The sequence below is a fragment of the Dipodomys merriami genome, unplaced genomic scaffold, assembly GCF_024711535.1.
Source record: "Dipodomys merriami isolate MVZ:Mamm:240054 unplaced genomic scaffold, mDipMer1.0.p SCAF_1, whole genome shotgun sequence".
Lineage (NCBI taxonomy): Eukaryota > Metazoa > Chordata > Mammalia > Rodentia > Heteromyidae > Dipodomys > Dipodomys merriami.
The window spans coordinates 1,102,293-1,119,921 of NW_027202270.1; the positions used below are offsets into that span (position 1 = coordinate 1,102,293).

At 62.6% G+C, this 17,629-nt stretch overlaps 2 protein-coding genes across 2 annotated transcripts; both read right to left on the minus strand.

The window, feature by feature from the left end:
• Positions 1-1,907: 1,907 nt before the first annotated feature.
• Positions 1,908-2,930, minus strand: LOC138810640 (uncharacterized). Its single transcript, XM_069997838.1, has one exon. It carries the CDS (start codon positions 2,928-2,930, stop codon positions 1,908-1,910), a length of 1,023 nt encoding a protein of 340 aa, XP_069853939.1.
• A 693-nt stretch (positions 2,931-3,623) lies between these two features.
• LOC138810726 (uncharacterized PE-PGRS family protein PE_PGRS46-like) lies at positions 3,624-7,077 on the minus strand. The gene is made up of 3 exons (XM_069997949.1): positions 5,135-7,077; positions 4,435-4,603; positions 3,624-4,214 (listed from the first exon to the last, which is right to left on the minus strand). The coding sequence occupies exons 1-3, from the start codon at positions 7,075-7,077 to the stop codon at positions 3,624-3,626; spliced, it is 2,703 nt and encodes a 900-aa protein (XP_069854050.1).
• Positions 7,078-17,629: the final 10,552 nt, after the last annotated feature.

Below are 17,629 nucleotides of genomic sequence, written 5' to 3' on the forward strand. Positions count from 1 at the left end.
ACGGCCTCCTGCAGGCTGGTCGTTGGCCAAGCTGGCTTTGGGGTGGATGCTGGGAAGTCTGTCGCACCCACTGCTGGGACCCGAGGGTCCCTGTGGCCAGGCCCAGCTCTGGGTCTCCCCCCCCCCCCCCAGCACGATGGGAATAGGAGAGAGGAGAAGCCAAACCACTGCCCTCCCTCTGACGACGAGCCCCGCGGTCAGGGGCTCTTCCTCTAGTTCTGATGGCCCAGGTCACACTGCAGATTCTGCCCTGACCACCACAACCAAGAGCCACAGGAGCCACGCCCTCCTCGCGCCTCACTCCAGTGGCACCTGAGCCGTGTCTGCTGAGGTCCTCCCCCTCCTTCCTCTCCTTTTGGGGCAGGGATCCTTCCATGGCTCCCCTGGGGCAGGGCGGGAGATGCCTTCTGGTTGGTTGGAGCAGGTGGGAGGTGCCCTCTGGATGGCTGAGCAGAGTAGGTGCCCTCTGATTGGCTGGGCAGGGTGGAAGGTGTCCTCTGATTGGCTGGGGCAGGGTGGGGGTGCCCTTTGATTGGCTGGGGAGGGTGGGAGGTGTCCTCTGATTGGCTGGGCAGGGTGGAGGTGTCCTATGATTGGCTGGGGCAGGGTGGAGGTGTCCTCTGATTGGCTGGGCAGGGTGGAGGTGTCGTCTGATTGGCTGGGGCAGGGTGGAAGGTGCCCTCTGGCTGCCTGGCCCTCAGGGAGGGGTCAGGGCAGTGTGCTGGACTGGGGGGCCTGTGGCCTCTCACAGTAGCTGTCTGGTTGCCTCCACCAGAGCTCCCTGCGTCGGCCTCCCTTGGCGGAGGCCCAGGAGCACCCAGCCTCCTGGCAGGTCAGAGGGCATGCGACCCACATCCCACATCCCCAATGCAGACTGGGAAATTCTGCCATCACGGTGCCAGAGGGAGAAGGAGGCGGGAACAGCACGGAAGCAAGTGCATTCATGGCAGGGGAGGAGGCTGCCCGGCCTCCACGGTCCTACAGGACCTCACCTGCTGGGTCCTGCTCGAGTCCTCCGGCGTCCTCCAGGCAGGACCTGCCTGGATAGAAAGCCCAGCCCGAGGGTACCGAGAGACACGTCTGTGATGACCGCCCAGCGCTGTCTCGGCCTGGAGCCGTGACGGAGCCTCCACTAGACAGGAAACCGTGGGTGGACGTTCAGACCTGAGGCAGCAGCCACAGCTGGGGCCTCGGGGCCACAATCCTGCTGGCCGCCCTGGGGGTGCGGGAGCCGCGTTGAGTCCAGCTGCCCAGTGGTCACGGCCAATGCCTGCTGCAGCCCCGTGAGGCGAAGAGCTCCCGCTTGGAGCCGAGTCTGAATTTCGGACGTACATGTTTAAGACAATAGCTGTGCAATAGGAAGTTTTCATCAAAAGAGAGGCCCTGTGCTGCAGCTTAGAGACACAGGCAGCCCTGGGCACCGGCAGGTGCGGGTGAGACCCAGCTCGGCTCCCCCTGCCCGGGCACGCTCCTCGCCTTCACTCGGGAATGACGGCTCTGCTCCCTGGGCTGGGGCAAAGCCGGGCAGAGTGGACGGCTCAGGGCAGCTCTGAGCAGGAAGTGGAAGTCCTTGCTGCCAATGGGTTGTGGTGGAAGCCGGGGCCATCCCCCTCCCTCAGGAGCCCGGTGGGCGGGGCCTTCGAGGTGAGACCAGCTGTGCCTGAGCTGGGGAGCCGGTGCCAGTCACCTCCCCTCCCTCCCCCAAACATCAGCTCAGTCCCAGCGCACAGCCCCACCTCCCTCCGGGATGCTCCTCTGCCGGGAGCCGGGGTGGGATGGAAACGGCTGGGCAGAGAGAAGCGGCAAGCACAGGGTCTGAGTGCATGGAGCCCGGGCGGCTTCGGGATCACCACTGCCTCTCCTTGTGAGCAGGTGGCTGTGGGAGGACGCCAGGCATGGAAGCTGCCTCAGACAATGAGTGCTGGTCCTGGAGGCCCCTGAGGGCGATTGGCCCCGGGGTCTGCCTGGGCACGGGCGCGGGGATGGGCTGCACTGGCCCCAGGCCCCCTCAAGCACACGTGGCAGCAGCTGCTGGCCCATGGCTGACCGTCTGGACAGCCCGTCCTCAGAGGCGTGGGGATGGTGGATGGGAGGCCTGTCTTCAGAGGCGTGGGGATGGAGGATGGGAGGCCCGTCCTCGGGGGCGTGGGGATGGTGGGTGGGAGGCCCGTCCTCGGGGGCATTGGGGATGGTGGGTGGGTGGGAGGCCTGTCTTCAGAGGCGTGGGGATGGAGGATGGGAGGCCCGTCCTCGGGGGCGTGGGGATGGAGGATGGGAGGCCCGTCCTCAGAGGCGTGGGGATGGTGGGTGGGAGGCCCGTCCTCAGAGGCGTGGGGATGGAGGATGGGAGGCCCGTCCTCAGAGGCGTGGGGATGGTGGGTGGGAGGCCCGTCCTCGGGGGCATTGGGGATGGAGGATGGGAGGCCCGTCCTCAGAGGCGTGGGGATGGAGGATGGGAGGCCCGTCCTCGGGGGCATTGGGGATGGTGGGTGGGTGGGAGGCCCATCCTCAGAGGCGTGGGGATGGTGGGTGGGAGGCCCGTCCTCGGGGGCATTGGGGATGGTGGGTGGGAGGCCCATCCTCAGAGGCGTGGGGATGGTGGGTGGGAGGCCCATCCTCGGGGGCGTGGGGATGGTGGGTGGGAGGCCCGTCCTCAGAGGTGTTGGGGATGGTGGGTGGGAGGCCCGTCCTCGGAGGTGTTGGGGATGGTGGGTGGGAGGCCCGTCCTCAGAGGCGTGGGGATGGTGGGTGGGAGGCCCGTCCTCGGAGGTGTTGGGGATGGTGGGTGGGAGGCCCGTCCTCAGAGGCGTGGGGATGGTGGGTGGGTGGGAGGCAGGAGCTCCGCTCTCCTGGACCTCTGCTCCAGGAGCTCGACGGGGCTGGCCCGTCCGCAGGCTGCAGCCAGCCCGGAGCCCGGCTGAGCTCGGCATCGGTGCGGCCCCCACCCAGCAGCACTCCCGAGGGGCTTCTCTGTGGCGGGAGCGCTGCGGAGCACAGAGCGCTGGGCTTGTCCTGTGGGCACGGAGCCCAGTTTCCCCCTCGGGGGACCATCGGCTTCTGAAAGACCCAGAGAGGCCTGCTTGGGGATGAGCCAAAACCCAGCATCTCCATCTTTTGAGCAGACAGAAGTCTCGGGAGAATGACTGGGGCCAGCGGGGGGTGGGGGGTCCTCCAGGAAGAGCAAGGCCAGCTCCACGGCTCCCACAGCACAGGCAGACCCCATGTGCACTGCCTGGCCTGGCCTGCTGAGGGCCAGGGCTGCCCCGGAAGGGCCTGGCGCTGCAGTCCCGCAGGACCAGCCCTGCCTTGCCCTCTCCTGTTTGTTCGTCTTGGCTCCCAGACTTCTAGAGGCTTCCAGAGGTTCCTGACCCGCCCCTGCTGCAGCTTCTCTGGCACGAGGCTGCAGCTCGGCCGCTTTCCTCTGCCCTTGTCAATGCCGGGAGAGAAAGAAAGAAAGAAAGAAAGAAAGAAAGAAAGAAAGAAAGAAAGAGAGAGAGAGAGAGAGAGAGAGAGGGAGGGAGGGAGGGAGGGAGGGAGGGAGGGAGGGAGGCAGGCACACATGGGTTGGTTTGGAAGTCTCCAGCCTCTCCCCAGAGCTGGCCCCGGTGCCTGGGCCTGCCTGGTCAGCCTGGGCCGGGCAGGCGGGTGCCGTGTGGCACCGCGGCTGGGGAGGGGGCTGTGGGGAGGCTGCCATGCTCCCCGCCGTTGAAGTCCAGTCCGTCCTCCAGCGGCCATGTCAGGGCCACGGCTTCCAGGCACCTCTCTGGGGTTCTCTTCCTATCTCCCCCAGTCCGGGTCTCAGGGGGCGTTCCCAGGCGGCTGCCCCCACAGGGGAGGGCAGAAGGCCACCTCACCACCGCTGGCCGCAGCGTCACGGGCTGCGGGGTCCCTGGCCCGCCTAGCCACGGTGGCACAGAACACGCTTGGTGTCCCCGCCCACCTGGAGGAAGGTGGACAGGTGACACGGTGGCAGTGACGGCGACGCCCCGTGGGCAGCCAGCAGGGGCTGCTCCTGGAGAGCCCCTGTGCCCTGTGCTGAGCGAGGCACCAGGCCCCCGGCTCCTCCCTCCGGTTTCTTCCTCTGCCTGGGCACTCTCCGCGCTCTCCACGGCCCTCCTCAGGCCACTTCCAGCTGCCATAGGGCATGGGGCCTTTGTGTTGGCATGCTGACGGCACACCTGCCCGAGGCAGGCATCAGGGAAGAAGACTCCAGACTGCAGCAGGGTGAGGAATTGTGGGTGCATAGACCCTGAACCCCAAACCAAGGGGGAGCCAGCGACAAGGGCGGGACGAGGATGTGGAGAGAGGGCAGGCGGGCGCAGGCGGGAGCAGGCCTGCAGGCCACGCCTCACAGGCCCGGCTGAAGACAGGTAGGACCCAGCCGAGGGCTGCCTCTCCCAGCCACCTCACGATCCACCCTTAGAGAACAGATACCAGGCAGAGGCGGGCCGGGGCTGGGGCCACCAGGCTCAGGGGGCAGAGCTGGGGACACACATGGAAAGCCAGGGCTCCTGTTGTCCCGAGGCACAGCTGGGCTGGACCGGCCAAGAGAAAAGCAGCAGCCAAGACACAGCTCAAACTCCTGTCGATGGCCCAGTGGGGGCTGGGTGGGAAGAGGAGAGGGGCCCGGGTCTGGGGGCTTTGGGGACTGGGTCATAGTGTTGGTTCGTGAAGTCTGAGGGAGGTATGACTCATTTGCAGAGAGGAGACAGACAAAAGGAAAGGAAAGCAAGGTGAGTTTTAACAGTGTAGCGTGCACTTCTGTAGTCTCAGGTCCTCAGGAGGCCCAGGGGAGAGGGTCATACAAGGCCAGGAGTTCAAGGTCAGCCTGGGCAGCACAGTGAAGCTCTATCTAAAAACAAGCCTGGCACGGGTGGCTCACACCAGAATCCTGCTGCTCAAGAGGCTAGGATCAGAGGATCGTGGTTCAAAGCCCAGGCAGGAACATCTGTGAGACTCCTCTCCAATGAACCGCCAAAAATGCTGACACTGGAGCCGTGGCTCAAACGGTAGCGTGCTAGCTTTGAGCAAAAAAAAGCTCAGGGACAGTGCCCAGCCCTGTGTGAATGTGTGTGCATGTGTGTATGCACGCACACGTGTGTGTGTGCCTGTTGCACGGGGTGTTGGGAGATACCCGACTGTAGCATCTGTCTGGTTACTGTTCCCGTCTCCCACCATGATCAGCTCCATCCCCATCTGCGGGGATGCTGGAGGCTGTGGTGGGCTGGCAGGGGACCCACACTGGAGTGTCAGGACGTGGGAGTGAGCACACACTAGTGCGTGCACAGACACCTGAGCTGCCTGGACAGGGAGAGCCGGGCGCTGGCTCCCATCCATCACGGTCCTCATCTGTGTGTCCCGTGATTGGAACCAGTGCAGCCCCCAGCCCCCCACGCCGTCCACTGCTGGGCAGAGCTGGCCCCCAGCCCCCCAGGCCATCCACTGCTGGGAGGAGCTGGCCCCCAGACCCCCAGGCCGTCCACCGCTGGGTGGAGCTGGCCCCCAGCCCCCCAGGCCATCCACTGCTGGGCAGAGCTGGCCCCCAGACCCCCACACTGTCCACTGCTGGGCAGAGCTGGCCCCCAGACCCCCACACTGTCCACTGCTGGGCAGAGCTGGCCCCCAGCCCCCCAGGCCGTCCACTGCTGGGCAGAGCTGGCCCCCAGCCCCCCAGGCCGTCCACTGCTGGGTGGAGCTGGCCCCCAGACCCCCAGGCCGTCCACTGCTGGGAGGAGCTGGCCCCCAGACCCCCACGCTGTCCACTGCTGGGCAGAGCTGGCCCCCAGACCCCCAGGCCATCCACTGCTGGGAGGAGCTGGCCCCCAGACCCCCACGCTGTCCACTGCTGGGCAGAGCTGGCCCCCAGACCCCCACGCTGTCCACTGCTGGGCAGAGCTGGCCCCCAGACCCCCAGGCCGTCCACTGCTGGGCAGAGCTGGCCCCCAGCCCCCCAGGCCGTCCACTGCTGGGTGGAGCTGGCCCCCAGACCCCCAGGCCGTCCACTGCTGGGTAGAGCTGGCCCCCAGCCCCCCAGGCCGTCCACTGCTGGGCAGAGCTGGCCCCCAGACCCCCACGCTGTCCACTGCTGGGAGGAGCTGGCCCCCAGACCCCCACGCTGTCCACTGCTGGGAGGAGCTGGCCCCCAGACCCCCAGGCCGTCCACTGCTGGGCAGAGCTGGCCCCCAGCCCCCCAGGCCGTCCACTGCTGGGCAGAGCTGGCCCCCAGCCCCCCAGGCCGTCCACTGCTGGGCAGAGCTGGCCCCCAGCCCCCCAGGCCGTCCACTGCTGGGCGGAGCTGGCCCCCAGCCCCCCAGGCCGTCCACTGCTGGGCAGAGCTGGCCCCCAGCCCCCCAGGCCGTCCACTGCTGGGCAGAGCTGGCCCCCAGCCCCCCACGCCGTCCACTGCTGGGAGGAGCTGGCCCCCAGACCCCCACGCTGTCCACTGCTGGGAGGAGCTGGCCCCCAGACCCCCAGGCCGTCCACTGCTGGGCAGAGCTGGCCCCCAGACCCCCACGCTGTCCACTGCTGGGAGGAGCTGGCCCCCAGACCCCCAGGCCGTCCACTGCTGGGAGGAGCTGGCCCCCAGACCCCCACGCTGTCCACTGCTGGGAGGAGCTGGCCCCCAGACCCCCAGGCCGTCCACTGCTGGGCAGAGCTGGCCCCCAGCCCCCCAGGCCGTCCACTGCTGGGCAGAGCTGGCCCCCAGCCCCCCAGGCCGTCCACTGCTGGGCAGAGCTGGCCCCCAGCCCCCCAGGCCGTCCACTGCTGGGCGGAGCTGGCCCCCAGCCCCCCAGGCCGTCCACTGCTGGGCAGAGCTGGCCCCCAGCCCCCCAGGCCGTCCACTGCTGGGCAGAGCTGGCCCCCAGCCCCCCACGCCGTCCACTGCTGGGAGGAGCTGGCCCCCAGACCCCCACGCTGTCCACTGCTGGGAGGAGCTGGCCCCCAGACCCCCAGGCCGTCCACTGCTGGGCAGAGCTGGCCCCCAGACCCCCACGCTGTCCACTGCTGGGAGGAGCTGGCCCCCAGCCCCCCAGGCCGTCCACTGCTGGGCAGAGCTGTCTCTGCTAACAGCTGCATATCCCATGTGTTTGCTCTGAGCTGCAGCCCGGGCTGAATTCCAGGAGGGCTGCAGACATGTTTGCATGATCGGACGAGTTTGTTTTCTGGTGAAAACAATAATTTAAAGGAAGGGTTGCCAGGGACAACTCGGAATGACAGAATGAAAGGCTCCTTAGAGATTAGAATCGAGATTTAATGTTCCCCTGAGACATTTAAAACTGGCTCCTGAGCCAGCACCCATGACTCATGTCTGTAATCCTAGCAACTCAGAGGCTGAGATCTGGAAGGTCTCCGTTCAATGCCAGCCAAATAACTAGCAAAAAGAAGGGCTGGAGGTGTGGCTCAAGTGGAGAGAGCTAATCAGCAAGCCTCAGGTCCTGAGTTCAAACATGGAACACACACACACACACACACACACACACACACACACACTCACTCACACACTCACACACACACACTCACACACAGAGCAAACAAAAGAAAAGACTCCTCCAAACTCCAAACTCCAGAAATAAAACCAGGTCCTGGTTCCAGAGATATCTTCTCATTTATCGGCTCTGAGAGGTAGGGATGTTGGCATTTCTATTCTGCATTTTAGCATTTTAGTGCTGTGTCAGCTGATAAACCCCTTGTTCAGCGCCAAGCAGGGAGCAGGGAGGTCAGACCCACGGGCTGCCCGCCTCTTGTGGAAACCAGATTCACGACTGGACATAGGGGAAAAAAGAAAAAGGAGTGTGCAACATTATCACTCTGAGAGAATGATTTTCCTAGGTGCTGGGATTCGAACCCAGGGCCTTGCCTATCTAGCACATGCTGACACTGAGCTATACCTCAGCCCTATAATCAAATCCTTACTCAGTGAAAATAGCTGTAAGGTTGATGTTACTATATCTGTTCACTGGTATTTTGTCAATATACCAAAAAGTAGCTTGGAAAAGAGAAAGATACCAAATTCAAACTTGCCATATAAATGAGTCCCCTGAGAAAAGCCATCCCAGGAAGCAGCTGGGCAGTCCTAAGGAAGCCCAAGGCCCCAGGTGCCATGTAGATCTCTACAGCACGGCCACGCACAGCCCCATGCCCTGGCTGGACGCCGGAAGGCCGCGGGAGCCGCGGGTCAGCACTGCAGCCGGCGCGTTGCTGGCTCCCGTGTCCAGGCCCTTTGAGGAGAGCGAGGGAGCCAGGCAGGGGCTCAGGTCCATTCTGGTTGACGGTGGTCTCCGCCCCACGCTGTACCCTCCAGGTACAATCCCACTGGGTGTGGCTGCAGCTTGTGGTCTTCCAAAGGGCCCTGGCATGTGGATGGCCGGGCTGGGCCGCTGGCACCGGCTACATCATCGTCATCACCATTATTAGATCATTATTCATTATTGTTATTAATGGTGCAGGAGTCAGTCTAAACTCAGGTGGCAGACTCAAGGAGATATTATATCCTTCTTTGGTTGTCCAAATCCACATTTCTACAAGAAAAAGTGCATTACTTTAGAATCACTTTAAAGCTGTACAGGACATTCCAACAACCATTCAGGGACCACTGGAAATCCAGTGCAAAGGCAGGAAGCTGGACTCTCCCCCATGAAGTGGACCAGAGACCCAATGCAGAGCTGACGCCGTAACAATCTGAGACAAGATGCGGAGCAAACACTGGCCGCTGCTGGTGAAGAAAGGAAGTCTCCAAAGTGCATGACAAGAGCGAGAGTCATGGATGCGCTGGACTCCATCCAAGTTACAACTTCTGTGCCACAAACAACCAAGAAATCATAAAGAAAGCCACAGAATGGGAGAAAATATTCCCAAGTCGTCTATCTAGGAGGTTTGTATCCAACCAAAAGCGCCTACCATCACCCCTATCTCAGCAATAAAGCAGGAAGGCAATCCAGAGAGAAAATGGGCAAAAATGTGAACAGACCCTCTAGAGAAGACACACACACAAGTGTCTGTGCATGAGCCACGAAGGAAGTACATGCCAGCTGGTTATCAGCTCAGGAAAGAGAGAAAGTGGCCGCAGAAGAGAGAATTTAGCAAGAGCTGAGAGGCTGGGGAGGAGCCTCTGGCTGCTTCGGGGAGTGCAGGCAGTGTGCCCAGCAGCTGCTTTGGGGAAAGTCTGAGGCTTGTTTAGGGTCGAATCCACACGGCCCCTGCCCCGGTCCCCGCCCTGCTGGCTGCACACAGGGGAGCCATGCAAACACGAAAGCTGGCTTCCATCACAAGATCCACGAGGGTAGCAGCCCACTCCACCCGCGGACGCCTGTGGACACACACGGATCGTGTGATGCCCGGTGGTTTGGCTGTGGGAAGGAACTACAGACACAGGCTGGCGCGGGGATTTTTGCCTCCTCACACAGGGGCAAGAGGTCTTGTCAAACCACACACTGCTGACTTCACTTAGATGAAATGTCCAAAACAGCGACTCTGCAGAGGCCCCAAGTAGATGAGGGTGGCCCAGGGCTGGGGCGCAGGGCGGGTGGAGGACTCGGTGTGGACAGGACGTGGTTTCAGGGTGGGAAGGTTACCACATGTTCTAAAGTTAGAGCAGGGGACGGCTGCTGGAGGGCTGAAAAAGGAAAGCCAGCGAATCTCATTGGAAATGCTCACCGTCATACATGCAAATGACACCTCAATGAAGTGAAGGAGACGGAGGGAGGGAGGGAGGAGGGAGGGAGGCAGGCAAGGCTGAGGCTCTGTGGGGCTCCCTTGAGGGCGGGGCCTCTGCCTGTGAGGGCGGGGCCTCTACCTGTGAGGGCGGGGCCTCTGCCTGTGAGGGCGGGGCCTCTACCTGGGAGGGGTGGGGACTCTCCTGTGAGGGCGAGGCCTCTATCTGGGAGGGGCGGGGACTCTCCTGTGAGGGCGGGGACTCTCCTGTGAGGGCGGGGCCTCTATCTGGGAGGGGCGGGGACTCTCCTGTGAGCAGGTCAGCACCTGCTCTTCCTTCAGGACCAGGCTCTGGGGCGCAGAGATGCCGGCCTCCACCCCCTCCAGGAGCCCCAGGACCGCAGCAGCAGCTGAGCTCCGGGCCAGGGAAGGCAGTTGGAACTCCCATCCCCAGGCTCCCTTGGTGGGAGACTCAGGGCTGGTCCCCAGGCTGGGCCCGGCTGCGTGGGCCTGTGCCCCAGCTCCTCATATTGCCTGGCGGCTTCCTGAGCCCCCGCACGGCCTCCGTGCTGCCCTCGAGGTGGTCCAGGAAGGACAGACATGTGGGAACCTCTTCTGTCTCCCACCACTGCCACCCGAGTGTTGCGGGAGGGCCTGAATGCCTCCCTCCCTAGGGCCCGTGGAGAGGTGCCCCAGGGGTCTGGGGTGGAGGAGAAATCCAGGAATAGACCCCCGAGCGGGGAGGACGGCCACAGTGCTGTCCTGGCAAATGGGGAGAAGAGAGCCTTTCCATAAAAAAGGTGAATTTGGGAGGATGTGGATAAAGACAGAGTTGGACACCCGCCTTCCTCATGCCTGGAGCCAGGGCGCGGGTGAGCGCCGGTGAGCGCAGTGAGCGCTGTGCCCGGGAAGGTCAAGGCCTCTGGAACAGGCCATGAGATCCAGGGCGCGGCAAAGCGAGCGATTCACCTGCACCAAAGGGAGGCCTTCGCCGGCCCGGTGACGGTCCCCTACACCAGATGCACAGAAAATGCCTGACACTAGTATCTTCGGGGCAGGCCTAATGCACCGAAAAGGCAACTGTTCCTAGAGAGGGAGAGAATGTCTAACAGCCCGTGATCGTGGGGATGAAAGATAGGAATAGGTTGTGAATTCAAAATGCCACATCGGAAAATGCCCGGTGTCACTCCCAGCAACTCTGGATTTCACTTTTCGCCGACCCCGATCGGGAGGACACACGGTACCTCGAGGCTCTGCAGACCAGCATGGATGGGAACACATGGTGGAAGGGGGTGGGAAGCGTGTAAGTACGGCCAGCGCCACGTCTGCAAATCTCTACTGTGGACACGCTGAAGACACCGTGACCTTGGGGGTCTGAAGGGAGTGTGTGCTTCAGCTAGGAAAACCCACACACAGAGACACCCTTGGGTGGGGCTCGGGCACGCTGGGGCTCGGGCACTCTGAGGCTCGAGAGCCTGCCTTGACCTTCCTGTGACAGCACTTCCTCTGAAACAAGCCCCGCGGAGCAGGGAAACCAGAGCAGGGGAGGGATCCGCACACTGGAATCCAGCCGGAGCGAGGAAATGTGCTGCCCTTAGGGCTGCAAGAGACTTCATGTAGTTTTTGAAAGAAGTCCTTGGCGCTGGGACAAGAGAACCCTTCCTATGTAGTACGGAGCCCCGAGTTCAAATCTCATTACTGCCCAAGCAGTAATACTGGGAGCCTCAGTCTGAGAGATATTTTAAACACAGAATTAAGAAGTCCGTTAAATGGCTGTGCTAAGGAAGGGTCTGGCAGCGTTTTCTCCCCTGCTTGCTCAGAAACAGCCATCTGAATTCTGGGTAGGGAGGCCCGGAGGCCGGCCGGCCTGCCTGCAGGGGAGGAGCTGCCCCTGCACCCGACAGCGGGAGGCCTTCCGGGGGCCTGCCATGTGCCTGGATCCACAGGAGCGAGCCCCAGGCACAGAGCACCCTCCGAGGAGCAGGAAGGACCCTCTGTGTGGCGGCCGGGTGCTACTAGGTCCCCGTGGGCCAGATCTGCAGGGCCTTTCCTGGGCTGTGTGGGCACCTGCTAGAGCACATACAGCCCAGGGCAGCGGGGGCTAGAGGGCAGAAGAGGCGAGGAGCAGCTGGCAGGCATCTCACGAGCGTTTCCCTCTGACCAGCGCTGCTGAGGGCTCGGGTCTGCGTCCCTCTCACCCCATAGGTGCCGAGCCTCCGGCAGGACGGCTGTTGGCCAAGGCCCCATGGCCAGCTTGTCTCTGAGAGTGTGAGAGTGAGGGATGTGGTTCCAGATGCAGGGTGAGCACACCATGCAGGGCTCCAGAGTCAGCTGGGCACCCGGCCTGCAGCTCGGAGGCCGGTCTGCAGGGGGACAGCAGGTCTGCTGCTCCAGCCCCGGCTGTGGATCGGCAGACCCGAAGCCCTGCAGGAGGGCTGGCAGCCCCTCCCAGATGGGCAGGCTTTCATCTCAGCCCAGCATGAGGGGCAGAAACATGACAGGTGCCACCACCCCCAGCCGCCTCCTGCCAGCAGCCCGGCAGGCCCCAAAAGCCTGTCCAGCTCCAAGTGCCGCTCCCTGCCTGCCCAGCCCCTCCCCTAGAGGGACCCACTGCCCAGCCCCTCCCCCAGCAGTCCCAATGCCCAGCCCCTCCCCCAGGGGACCTCAATGCCCAGCCCCTCCCCCAGGGGACCCCAATGCCCAGCCCCTCCCCCAGGGGACCCCAATGCCCAGCCCCTCCCCCAGGGGACCCCAATGCCCAGTCCCTCCCCCAGAGGGCCCAATGCCCAGCCCCTCCCCCAGTGACCCCACTGCCCAGCCAGCAGGTGCTCCTGGCTCCAACTGGGTGTGGGGGATCCTGTGGACCCCAGAGTCTGCCATGGGGCCTTCTGGGAGGTGGGGATGAGACCAGTTGGGGTGAAATATCTGAGGAGAGGCCCCAGGGAGTTGGGGAGGTGGGGTGGGGAGGTCCCAGGGAGGTGGGGTGGGGAGGTCTGCAGGGAGGTGGGGTGGGGAGGTCTGCAGGGAGGTGGGATGGGGAGGTCCCAGGGAGGTGGGGTGGGGAGGTCCCAGGGAGGTGGGGTGGGGAGGTCAGCAGGGAGGTGGGGTGGGGAGGTCAGCAGGGAGGTGGGGTGGGGAGGTCAGCAGGGAGGTGGGGTGGGGAGGTCAGCAGGGAGGTGGGGTGGGGAGGTCTGCAGGGAGGTGAGGTGGGGAGGTCAGCAGGGAGGTGGGGAGGTCAGCAGGGAGGTGGGTGGGGGGTCAGCAGGGAGGTGGGGTGGGGAGGTCAGCAGGGAGGTGGGGGGGTCAGCAGGGAGGTGGGGTGGGGAAGTCAGCAGGGAGGTGGGGTGGGGAAGTCAGCAGGGAGGTGGGGTGGGGAGGTCAGCAGGGAGGTGGGGGGGTCAGCAGGGAGGTGGGGTGGGGGGGTCAGCAGGGAGGTGGGGTGGGTACCTCTCTGCACTCACAGAGGCAGGAGGCAGGCCCTAGGAACCAGAAGTTTCCCAGTGGCCCAGGGCTGGGAGGCGCGGAAGGTCAGGGGTCGACTGGCTGTCGGGCACAGGGAAGAGCTGAGGCCACCTGTGACCCTGGTCACACCAGAGCCGCCTCGGGCTGGTGGCCGGCTGCCGGCGGCAGGGTCTGTTTTTAGCTGGCTGGGAGGCAGCCCAGCTGGCAGGCACAGTGACCTTGTCAGGGGTCACCGCAAGGAAAGGGGCAGTCCTCAGCGTGGCTCAGGGGACTGGGGACAGGGTAACAGGGCTGGGGTGGACCCTGACCGTGGCCGGTCCTTCTTCATGCCTATCCTCTCAACTGCCCTCTCAGAGCTGGCCCCATGAGCTGGGCCGAGACAAGCGCCAGCTTGTGCCTGCGATCCTAGTGTTGTAGGAAAAATGATCAGAGAAATCAGAGTAGCTGCATTGTGAGAGGTTGAATCTTGGAGTCTTTATTACATAGTTAGCAGCCTGCAGGCCGCCCATTGTAACAAAGGCCGGTAGCCCTTAAATACCCTTCACACAGTTAGGAAACAGGCCAGAGAGGAAAGAAAGAACAGAAACAATACCAAGTAACCAATTCAGCTCTGATTCAGCTCTGATGGAGAGCTGAATCGGGACACCACAGTGACCAGAGACGAGGCAGGAGACCGGACACAGGACGGGAACACAGAGACACGTGGCATGGCGTCATGGTCCCTGTGCTGGTCCAGGCCTAAATAGGGTCAGGTCAAAGGGCAGGGTCACAGGACACGCCCAGTTCCAGGCACTGGACCGACAGGTTCAGTAACCAATCAGCCACATGCCCTCCCCCCCAGTCTCCAGGAATCCAAGCATGCCCATCACCGGAGGGGGGGGAGGGAGTCATCTTCCCCCACAGTGTTAGGTTTTTAAAGAAGATGCCGAGTAAGGACAGCACCACACACGTGGTATTCAGGTAGGGGGTAGATTTATTCAGTAGACCGGCTGGGACCAGGCCAGGTTGGCACTCCATGTGGCTGGCAAAGAGAGCGTCTGGCCCTGGGCTAGGCCTGATCTAGGGTAGGGGCGGGGGAAGGTGTGGCCAGGTAAAGGGAGGTGGGACCAGGTAAGAGGAGGTGGGACCAGGTAAGAGGAGGTGGGACCAGGTGGAAGAAAGGCGTGGCCACTTCAGATCCAGATGTGACCTCTTCCAGGTGTGCCAGTTGCCTAAGTAACACAGGTACTGGGCGGGGTCTGCTGGCCATCCAGGAGCGGACCTTACACACAGAAGACAAGATGCCAGGCCTTAAGTGAACATACTCAGGCACCAGCAGAACTTTCCATCTAGGGAGAGAAGCCTTAACTTTCCATACAGGGTATGCTTAGAGGCTACGCAAGAGGCTGGCGATTCCAGCCATTTAGGGAGTGCATCAATGCTGCAGAATCAGAGCATTCTCTATATGCAAAGCGTTCCTATGGCTACGACATCTGCCCTTCTCCAAAGCAGAGCCCTCCTAGCTCACCTTGAGCAATAAATGGCCTCTATCACCTTCCTCAGTGGAGAATTCCCTCTCCTTGGCAAGAGACACCAGGACGGCTGTGAGAAATAACTTAGGCTCAGCCTCCTTACTTCACTAGCTACTCAGGAGCTGAGTTCTGAGGATGTCCAGTCCAGCTGGGCAGGAAAGTCTGTGAGACTCCTATCTCCAATTAACCACCAAAAAGCCAGAAGTGGAGCTATGGCTCAAGTGATAGAGTGCTAGCCTTGCGCAAATAAAAGCTCAGGGACAGTGCCCAGGCTCTGAGTTCAAGCCCCAGGATCTCACCCCCTCCCCAGACCCTTGCAGCCAAAAAGCCAGTCCTGTGGTGTCTGCAGTGTCCGAGAGTGTGGGCTCCCCAGGGACGCATAGCTGACTACCCAGGGCTTGGGGGGGGAGGGACAGGAGAGCCAGTGAGACCAGGCAGGGCCAGTGAGACCAGGCAGGGCCAGTGAGACCAGGCAGGGCCAGTGAGACCAGGCAGGGCCAGTGAGACCAGGCAGGGCCAGTGAGACCAGGCAGGGCCAGTGGAGGTCTGTGTTCCAGGTGCAGCTGTGCTGCCCCGGGCCTCCCGCTCCCTGACCCCATTGGGCACGTGCCACGTCATCGCCCACACCTCCCCATTCGCCCTTCCTGTCTTTCCTACGGTCACCTGAGGACCTGACATCTTGGCATCATGGATTGGTTTTAATGCCGAGAAGCCACAGGCGCTAGCCAGTGTTTCTGAGGGGTGTCCAGGCTCCGCTCACACAGACAGCCCCACTGTCGTGCGGTAGAGGTAGCTCTCAGGCCTTGGTGTAGAATATTCACAGGGTCAGTTCTGGGACAGGTCATCAAATCTCTCTGGTGCCAGCTTTCTGCGTCCGTGTCCTGCTCCTGGGGCGGGAGAGCGAGGCGTGGGTCTCCACAGGGAGCCCTGTGGGCACCTGGAACCACAACAAACTCTCCTTGGCTCTGACCAGGCTGACCACGCGGGAGGGCAGCCCCCCTGGCCTGACCACGCGGGAGGGCAGCCCCCCCCGGCCTGACCACGCGGGAGGGCAGCCCCCCCCCGGCCTGACCACGCGGGAGGGCAGCCCCCCCGGCCTGACCACGCGGGAGGGCAGCCCCCCTGGCCTGACCACGCGGGAGGGCAGTCCCCCCGGCCTGACCACGCGGGAGGGCAGCCCCCCTGGCCTGACCACGCGGGAGGGCAGCCCCCCCACCCCCCAGCGAGCAGGAATCCTGGGCAGATCCCCCGGAGCCTGTTCTCAGGTGCAGCAGTTTGGAGTGAGCACTCGGCCACAGGTGCCAGTGGTGGTCAGGGTCCTGGACCGTGTGATGCCCAGGTGTGGTTCATTATATGGGGGGATCGTTCCCTCTTGCCACAATCTTCCACTCAGTTCTCTTCAGGACCTGAGCCCCCACAGTCCCCCTCAGCCCCACTGTCCCCCACTGTCCCCCACAGTCCCCACTGTCCCAACTGTCTCCCACTGTCCCCACAGCCCCCCACAGCCCCCACTGTCCCCCACAGCCCCCACTGTCCCCACAGCCCCCCACTAATCCCCACAGCCCCCCACTGTCCCCCACTGCCCCCACTGTCCCCACAGCCCCCCACTGTCCCCCACAGCCCCACTGTCCCCACAGCCCCCCACTGTCCCCCATAGCCACCCACTGTCCCCACAGCCCCCCCACTGTCCCCCACAGCCCCACTGTCCCCACAGCCCCCCACTGTCCCCCACAGCCCCCCACTGTCCCCACAGCCCCCCCACTGTCCCCCACAGCCCCCCACTGTCCCCACAGCCCCACTGTGATAATACAAGCTATAGAGGCCTTCCTTTTGCCAAGAGAGGTCTCCCTGGTGTCACCCCTGGGGAGTGAGGGCTCTGTCTGGGGGGCCATGCTGCTCCTCCTTGCAAGATACTGAAGGGGCTAGGGGGTCCCCAGCCCCAGGCCAGTTGGGGTTCAGGCTCTGCAGTAAACTGACTGTAGGGTAGGCGGTAGGTTTCCGGCACACATTAGTTTGGGGTGCACCTCGAGTCTTTCTTGGGCTCCAGCGCCACCTGGTGTTAGGAGGCCCTGCTTGATGTGGCTGTGTGGCCCAGTGTCCGCACCCCTCCACCTAGGAGGAGAAGGGGAGCCTGGAACCCAGGAGTGCCCCGGAAGGTCAGGGTCAGCCACTGAGGGACCATGGGGCAGAACTGGCCCCAGCCTTTCTAGGTGCGAGTCCGTTCCGGGGGAAGGGCTGCCAGTCATTCGCTCTGGCTTGGAACCGCTCTCCACGACTTGCAGCTCAGAGACGGGGCCTGGGCCCCTCAGGAAGTCTCTCCCTAGAAACCAGGAGCCTGGTGGGGTGGAGGCGGGGCTGGGCCTTCACGGGCCTTGGCCCTTGGCCTCCCCACTGGGCTCTCGTCCACTGAACTTTCCAGGCTGAGCCAGAGTGCAGATCAGGCCTGTGAATCACAGCAGACTATTGGTGTTTTATGCCATTGCTTTTGGAAGCTAAAATCAATGTCTCTATAATGTAGGCCTGGGCCTTCCGCCTTCCTGTGCACCGCACCTTGGAGCCCCTGTCCCCCAGCGGTGGAAGGGGCGGAGGCCCCTTGACTTTGTCCAGGTACTATCCCTCTGCTTTCCCTTCAACAATGATGTCATCAGAATCTTATCACTAAACTGTCTTCAGAAACTTCACCTTCGTGGTCATGGAGAGCATTCTGGGGTCACCACACGTTCTTATTTTGTCCTATTGTCATCTGTGATGCATTTGTGCACTCTCCTTTTGAATCATATTTAATTTAAACAAGTCAAGAGACAAAAGTGCAGCAACTAATCAAAAGAAAGTCATACATTATGATCAACTGGGTTTTTTTCCCCAGAGATACAAGGCTGGCTTAACATACATATAGGAATAAATGTAATACATCACATTGACAGAGCCAAAGACAAGAACCACATGATCATCTCAAAGATGCAGAAAAAGCCTTCAACGAAATCCAACGTTCATTCATGTTAAAA

Excerpts from the sequence above, each read along its gene's own strand:
- LOC138810726 (XM_069997949.1), bottom strand. The coding sequence starts at position 7,077 with ATGCAGCTGTTAGCAGAGACAGCTCTGCCCAGCAGTGGACGGCCTGGG. Across the intron at positions 4,604-5,134 it reads CAGACAGATGCTACAGTCGG|CCCCCACTGGGCCATCGACA; the intron begins GTATCTCCCAAC and ends CTTCCCACCCAG. Across the intron at positions 4,215-4,434 it reads CCCCGGCCCGCCTCTGCCTG|TCTGGAGTCTTCTTCCCTGA; the intron begins GTATCTGTTCTC and ends ACCCTGCTGCAG.
- LOC138810640 (XM_069997838.1), bottom strand. The coding sequence starts at position 2,930 with ATGCCGAGCTCAGCCGGGCTCCGGGCTGGCTGCAGCCTGCGGACGGGC.